This window comes from Hevea brasiliensis, chromosome 5, assembly GCF_030052815.1.
Source record: "Hevea brasiliensis isolate MT/VB/25A 57/8 chromosome 5, ASM3005281v1, whole genome shotgun sequence".
NCBI classification, from domain to species: Eukaryota; Viridiplantae; Streptophyta; class Magnoliopsida; order Malpighiales; family Euphorbiaceae; genus Hevea; species Hevea brasiliensis.
The window spans coordinates 112,024,694-112,032,579 of NC_079497.1; the positions used below are offsets into that span (position 1 = coordinate 112,024,694).

The window sequence follows — 7,886 nt, forward strand, 5'->3', positions numbered from 1 at the left end:
AGGTTAAATTATGGTTTAGTAGTTTCTGAATTTGCCAATGAAAATCGTGGGAGTTGTTACCAATAACTGCTGTCTGATTAGATTCTTCTTTGTAATTATGAACACCCTAAAATTAAATTTATCGACAGTAATTCCAATAATAATATTAAACAACCTTTAATCTTAGACAAATCCACAACAATCTATCAAATAATAGAAAAGATGCTAAACTAAAAGTAATAATTCATGATGCCAATCTAATCTAACAATTAAAAGGCATAAACAATCGAGATTGAATTAATAAATCAACATCATTCAAAATTTTCAAATAACTAGCTAGAATAATATTTTGGCCAAATTTCGTGCATGTAATTTTCAAAGCAAGGGTAAGACTTTTCTTCCCTCTCTCTTCTCCTTCTCCATCTTTTCTTTCTTTTTATATTTTCCTCCCTTCCAAACAGATAGCGACAACTACAAGTGAAGTGAGCAATCTTTATTTTCCTTCGAAAAAACAATCGAGGAGTTGTCATACGTGGCAAGTTCTACTGTACCGATATCTAGAAGCACCCACTGTACAGTCACATTTATCTAGATCAACCGGACCCCACGTCCCAAAAAGATCAAACAAGCTTAAGCCTAGCCAGTGGCCCCACCTCACTTTCACTCCAAAAAGTGTCCTCCAAAGTGTCTGTCAAACCCTACCCCACCAACCTTTTCTTACGTCATTCCTTGCGTCACTACATAGTACCCATTTCAATGGACCTGAAGCTAGCCGACCCGAGATCCTTATACGGCCCGGGTGATATCCCATCCTCCTCCACCAAGATCCGTTTGACCCCTCTCCTCCTCTTCCAAATCCTGTAAATCCCAAATCCAATAGCTCCAACCAGAATCGCCATGGCCCCACTCAAGATCCCAACACCCACACCCACGTCCATTTTCCTCCCTGTTGCTTTCCTCAGCTTGAAATACCCTGCCTTGGTCTCATCACCCACAGCCAATAGTGTTCGGATCGGATAATCCACCAAGTAACAAAACCCGGATGCGTTATTGTAAACAGCACCCCAACAACTACAGTTATTTTCACATAAGCCCTCGCAATGTTCCAAAGACGACACCGTTTTATACCCCATTAATTCTTTAAACGGTAAATCCACCCCTTTCCTTCTCAAAACGCGGAAGTCGATTTTGGTTTTAGCTTCTCCGTTGCTGCAAAGGTGACCGGACTGAACAGCAAGGCACTCACCAGAACTAAACTCCGTGCGATTATCCAAGCAGGAACAACCCGACCCGGGTTTGCACAAACCGTAGGAACCGCAGGGACTAGGCAAATCGCACATGGCAGAAATCGCCTGGTAATCCAATGCCCAGGTGGATCCATCCCAAAAGTATCCTTTTAGGTTTCCGTCCGATTCTAATCGGACTAAGAGGAATCTGTTGATGGGTTGCTGATAGCTGTTAAAAGGTTGAACATCTACTGGAGCGTTTCCAGTTTGGAACATACCCAAGAACCCGCTCGATTCGACCCGTGCAAGAATCGGACCTTGTCCTTCAACTATAACTGCTCTGGCTTCCAGCGCTTTGCGTTTCCAATACATTTGCTGTGTGTTTTCTTCGAACTTAGCATATAAAGCCATGAAAGTGTCTCCTAAGTGCAGAGAGTAAAGCCCATTTGATGAAACGAGGGACATATTAGAAGTTAAATTCTGATTCTCGACGAGTGTATCCGTGGGAAAATCGAAACTTTGCCAGACCACCGAGGGAGAGGCTTCCAGCCTCTGTATTTGCAGATTTGAAGTGTTGAGAAGAACAACTTTGTCACCTAGGGTTCCAGTTGACCAGAATAACTCCGAGTGCGGATCGGAAATTACAAGACTCCCATTGAAGAAGAGCTCGGTGCGGTCTGACCAGCGAGCCAAGGCTGTTGGATTAACTTGCCAGAGTGGTTGCAGAGAAGGAAGGTGAATAACCGTGAGGGCGAGTTGTAATCGGTTGACTCGGAGAAAGCCCATAGAGAAATTGCCTGTTGAGTCATTTAAGAGAGACTGAAACGAGGAGACTGATGGGCTCGGCGAGGCTCTGAAACCCACAAGAAGCTCTTGAGTGGCAACAGCCACAACGTTCGGCCACGTGGACGTGAAGAGAACGGGGATTATAAACAGGAGCTGTGTTGCACGTAAACCATTCACCGAGTTGAAAGGCCTTCCCATTTCGGAAGAAGGTGGAAAGACGAAATAGAAAGAAAGAGAGCTCAAGAAAGAAGACACAGATGGAAAGAAAAATATATTATTTTTATTCATGTAGAAACAGGCAGGAAGATCCAAATATAATGGTTTAAAATACAAATATCTATAAAGAAGAAGCAAATAAGATGTAATGTGAAGAATTTAATATTAAAGATATTAACATCTGTAGGTAGGAGATCCATAGAAAGCAAATAAATACATTAATATATATAAGAACTCTTCCATCAGCTTTTTGCAACTTGCATGCAACCACTTTCTTAATGAAAAAAAAAAAACAATGCATCCATGCAACCACAGGCAATTTTTATATACGACATTATTTTGCATAGAATGCTAAGTAAAAATTTTTCATGCATGTGAAGTTATAAGCTTAAAATAAATTATTTGTATCAATTAAATATACATGCTTGTTTTAATATTTCATTCAAAATTTGTATGTGTTCATATCCATGCATGATCCAACCCTCTAATTACGGAAGTGGGATGGGAAGACTTTGCTTGGATTAGCGCAAGTAGGATGTGTCTGAAATTAATATGTTCAAGCTTTTGGTGAAGGAGGTAAGAAAAAATAGGCCATAGGAGAGCACGCAATTATATCATATAAATAAAATTCTAAAGCTGTTGGTTAGTTAGGGTTAGGCTAGCCTTGAGTGATGGTGGTATAGAAGGAATGAGGCGATAGAAAATGCAACCCAAAGCACAAGTAAAACGGCACTCTAAAATGTCAAAAGAGGTGAGCTAGCTCCTTCACCAACGACCTATCTGGAATTTAAGACCATGTCTAATGCCAGCTTCTCTCACCTTTGCTTGTCAAAGCATAAGCTTTTCTTATTGTTCATGGGCAAGAGGCCAATGGAAAGTTCTTCTTTCTTTTCAAATTTTAAATTTTTTTTATTTAACTCGACTGAAATTTAGATTGGAAAATTCACAATTTTAAAAATGATCTTGGTACTATTTAATTAAAAATTATCTGTCAATTTCAATAAATTTTAATTGATAAAAAATGTGGGTTTGAATAAGTAAAATGGTGCATTAAAGAGAATGGCTGACTTTTGAGTTTTTAATAAAAAGGAAGAAGGGAAGAACAGCTGAACAGGCAACTACTCACTGTTACTTTTGCCATTTATACAAATTTGCAAGTTGGTTGACTTTAATAATTCAACAATCTCGAATAAACAGCTATCTTTATTACTATTATTTTCTCTCTTTTAAGATCTCGATTCGTGTTTGACTTTCAAGTTTCACCTACTATCCATACATTGTCTCTAATCTCTCATCTCTCTGGTCTGTGGAAACATCTGATATTACAAGCTAAACATTAAGATCTGGAAACATATGAGATTCACACTGTCCCAGATGCACTTCCCAAAGAAAACAAGCAAAATATACTAAGTGTTATAGATAATAAGAAGTTTCTTAATAAATAAAAAATCAACCCTAATGTGAAATTTCCCTATTGTCTCTTTCCTTTTCTATATAGTATAGTTTTTGAATTGAAAAGGAGTATTTAATTTTCGCACGAAACTGAAAAGGGTGGTATTCTTATACTAATTGACTAGCTCAACCAATTTGATTTGTTTTATCGTAAAATCAAATCTATAAAATTTTAAAATTATAACAATTAAAAATATATAAGACAAATTTTAGCAAATAAATAATTAATAAGACAACTTTCATTTACATGTCTCATGTTTATTGGCTTGCCATTTAATTCATGTAGAATTGCCTACATGAAATTATCATTTTGGCATAGAATTTCCCATGTTAAGGATGGTTTGTGACATTAGAGAGAGAGAGAGATCTCAATGAGGGAGAAAATTTTGGGTTCAATTTTTCTTGAGAATCTGGGGAAGAAAGGAAATGGGGAATGAGACTAGGGGCAAGAGTGAGAAAGAGATAAATGGGAGAGAGAAAGAGAGAGGAGGGGGGAGAGGGAGAGGGAGAGAGGAGAGGGGAGAAGAGTGAGAGATACATATGAGAGAGAAATACAAGGATCAATTTATAAATGATAGTATTATTGTCCAATAAGATAGTATTATCTGATTCATCTCATTTCACGAATTTGTCCATTGAGCCCTTTTTAGGCTCCAAAATGCACTATTTAGTGAAATGGTTCTCTTTCATAAGTACCTTAATTTTCTCATTATTTTTCAATATGAAAATTCAGTTCATTCCTCCCTCTCTTTTTTGGCTTTGGAGCAGATAATTACTCTCCTCACAAACCTATAGAATGTTACATCTATAATAACCTACTTAGCTTTTAAATAATTGTGATATTTAAGGACTAAACTATCAAATTCTAATAATAAATTTTGTAAATAATAAAAATTTTAAAGGATATTCAAGTAATTCACCCTTTTAATAATTATATTTTAAATTATATTTTTAATTATTAAAATTTTAATTTGTTGAGACTCATTTAAAAAGTTCAATTCATTAATTTTTGGACAAAATTTTTTTATTTTTTTTATTTTAACTCAAAAATCAAGAAACTCAATTTCTTTTTTTTTTAATTATTTTTAACTAAATTTAGCTTAAATTAAAATTTTTAGACAAAAACTTAAATTGGGCTAAATTGAACTTTCCTAACAAGTGCAAGAGTGAAATTAAGCTTTAAGCCATGACACAATATCTAAATTATATTTTTTACTTAAAAATTGTCATAAAATATTTTTAATTATTTTGCATTAAAAATATTAATATTTCAAATTTTAAGTTTCAAATAAAAGAAATCATTTTCAGTTAAAAAAAATTATATATTAAAATTTAACTTTGCTTATTTTAATAATTTATGTATAAAATTTATTGAATTACTAACTCATTTATAATTTAATACATTGCTAATTTTAAAAAACAAATGTATCCAAATAAACGAAAAATATAAATTATTTACATTAAAAAATTCAATAATTAAATGTTAATAACTTTAAAGTTAAACAATTAAACAAATAATATATTTTATTTTTGAAAGAAAAATAGATAAAAATATTTATAAAAGTTAGGCATTCGTCAATGGACGAGTTTTTAATACCTTTCCTCGAAATACAACATAGTTCAATTATCACAAATTCACTTCATAATTAATCATTTTTATAAAAGGTGTTTTGAATGATTTGGAAAAATACGGTTCTAATTAATGTGATTTCAATGAGATTCTCTATCTTATGATTTAAATAATGAAAAATTTTTATTTAAACTCAGCCTCGTATAAATTTAAAATATAAGAAATTTTACCGTATCTGTTATATCATAAATTTATGATAGGTTCTCAAACTCTATATATATACAGGTGGAATTATATACTTTGCTGCACTATGAAATCTCTAATTTGATTTGCGAAATCTCTAATTATTGTTTAAAAAAATTAATTGATCTACAAGAACTCGAGCATGCTGCGTAAAGCTTTGATAAAGAGACAAAATGGTCGAGGAAGAGAACTGAACCCATCTTCATACTGGGCCGTTCCAAGTCTTAACCAGCCTAGCTAGGGCTGCAAAAAAATAAAAAAATAAAAAATATTCGGCTTATTTTGCGATTCATATACACTAGATCGAATTATTTTATTTTAATATATTTAAATACTTAAATATTATAATTTTAGATAAATATATATTTATTATTATTATTATATTTTAAATTTATACCCTTAATCTATAATTTTATTTTTTAATAAATAAATGTAAATAATTTAATGATATATATATAATTTAATGTATATAATTTAATATATATAATACTTACAGAAAAACATGTTACGATTTTTTTTTTTTATGAAGCAGAGACGGGATAGCGATTCCACTTCTGATTTATTCTATTTTCATTTCTATTTTTCGATGTAAATAAAAAATTAATAGAGCTTATCTAGAATTGATTGTAAGATATTAATTTTGAATAATTAGGGAATTATATATGTTATTAAATGATATAGACTTCATGGTTAGATTAAATTATTCAAATTATCTTCAAATGATTAAATAGGTTTTTTTTTTAATTGAATTGATTAATGTTAATGAAAATTTAATTCAACATATTTTTTCAAAAAAATTTTGAAATTAAGATTTTTTTTTTCTGTTTATAAACTCAAATACTAATTTATACAATTTGAAATAAAATTTGAATTAAATCCTTATCATGATAGATATTTTTTTTTTTCCAACTTGAATAAAGTTTATTCAACACTCTTGACATGATCAATTAAGTAGCATTTGGTATTAGTTGTTAAAAAATAATTTTTAATTTTTTTTATATTTTTTAAAGAAAAAAATATATCATTTGTTTGAACTTTAAAAAAAAGAAATTTATTTTTTTATAAAAATAAAAAAAATATTTTAATAAAAAAATTAATTCAAAGTGATCTAACCTTTACTATCACCATTACTCTATTATCATAACTACTATTTAATATAAATAAATATTAATAAAAATATTAAAAATAAATAAAATATATTTACTAAACATGTTATTTTAATTATTGTTTTATAATAATTTAGTTGTAAAAAAAAAAAATGAACGAAACTACACCTCGTTGGCTATCATAGTCATTCTCTGTCTGCATTTCAATAAAGTATATACTTTCAAGATTTCAATGACAAAACCTTTCTTTTTCACGCGTATAAAGGAAAAATGGATTGTTGAAGAGAATTTCAAATTTTAATTATAAAGAATTTTTTTTAAATGTAGAAATGGGGAAAGAGATATTTAATTGGAACAAAAAGTGATAAAATTTCACATTAAGATTTATTTATTATTTAAACTTTTTATATGATGATTAAAAAATAATTAAATTACTTATATTATAATAAAATTTTTTATAATTTAATTAAATTATTTATTATTTTACTAATTAAAAAAAAGAAGAAAGTGATACGATGAGTTATAAAAATTTATAAAAATAATTATTATACTTGGTAAAGGTCAATGTAAAATTAGAAAAAATTAAATAATAAAAGTGAATGGAAGTGACAACTGGTTTTGAACAAAATAATTTTTAAAAAGTAAATAAAAGCAGATGGAGATAATAGGTAACTTTTGTTTTTAAAATTTATTATTAATTTATTAATATGCCCTCGTCCAATGTGTATTGAAAAATAATATAGTTCAAAGAATAATTTAGTAAATAAGAGTTATTTAATTTTTAATTTAGTAATATGAGTAGAAAGTGTATTAGGAATCAGTAATATTTTAAATTTTTAAATAATTATTTTATATAAAATTTATAATAATTTATTGTAATAAATATTATAGAAATTAAGTTGGAATTTTTTTGAATTTTTAAAATTGGGTTTGATTTTCTTGAGATAATAAATTTCATTGATTTTTAAAAATCAATTTAAAGATTAAGTGGCAAAATTAAAAATATATTTGGACTCTATAAATTTTTTTGAGTTTTTAGTAATTTTTTTAGAATTTTCAAGTCTCATTTTGGGTTTCAAGACAGAGTAAAAATTTTAATTTCATGTTTTCTGAATCGAACCAGTTGACTCTAACCAGATCGATCGATCGAATCAGACTGATCCCCTTTTTCTTCCCCTCCTTCTCCCTATGCGCGACCTCCCCTACCTTTCTCTTTATTTTCTCTCTCCTCTCCCCTCCCCACCACCGGCCACCACCTCCCCTCCCTCCCCCACTTCTCAGCGCATCACCAGGACGCCTCCTCGCTGC

The 7,886-nt window shown here is 30.2% G+C and overlaps 1 protein-coding gene across 1 annotated transcript; it reads right to left on the bottom strand.

Annotated features, from left to right (window-relative positions):
- Positions 1–254: 254 nt before the first annotated feature.
- On the bottom strand, positions 255–2,491 carry LOC110638552 (PAN domain-containing protein At5g03700). Its single transcript, XM_021789147.2, has one exon. The coding sequence runs from the start codon at positions 2,277–2,279 to the stop codon at positions 717–719; it is 1,563 nt and encodes a 520-aa protein (XP_021644839.2). The 5' UTR covers positions 2,280–2,491; the 3' UTR covers positions 255–716.
- Between the last annotated feature and the right edge of the window lie 5,395 nt (positions 2,492–7,886).

Excerpts from the sequence above, each read along its gene's own strand:
- LOC110638552 (XM_021789147.2), bottom strand. The coding sequence starts at position 2,279 with ATGAATAAAAATAATATATTTTTCTTTCCATCTGTGTCTTCTTTCTTG.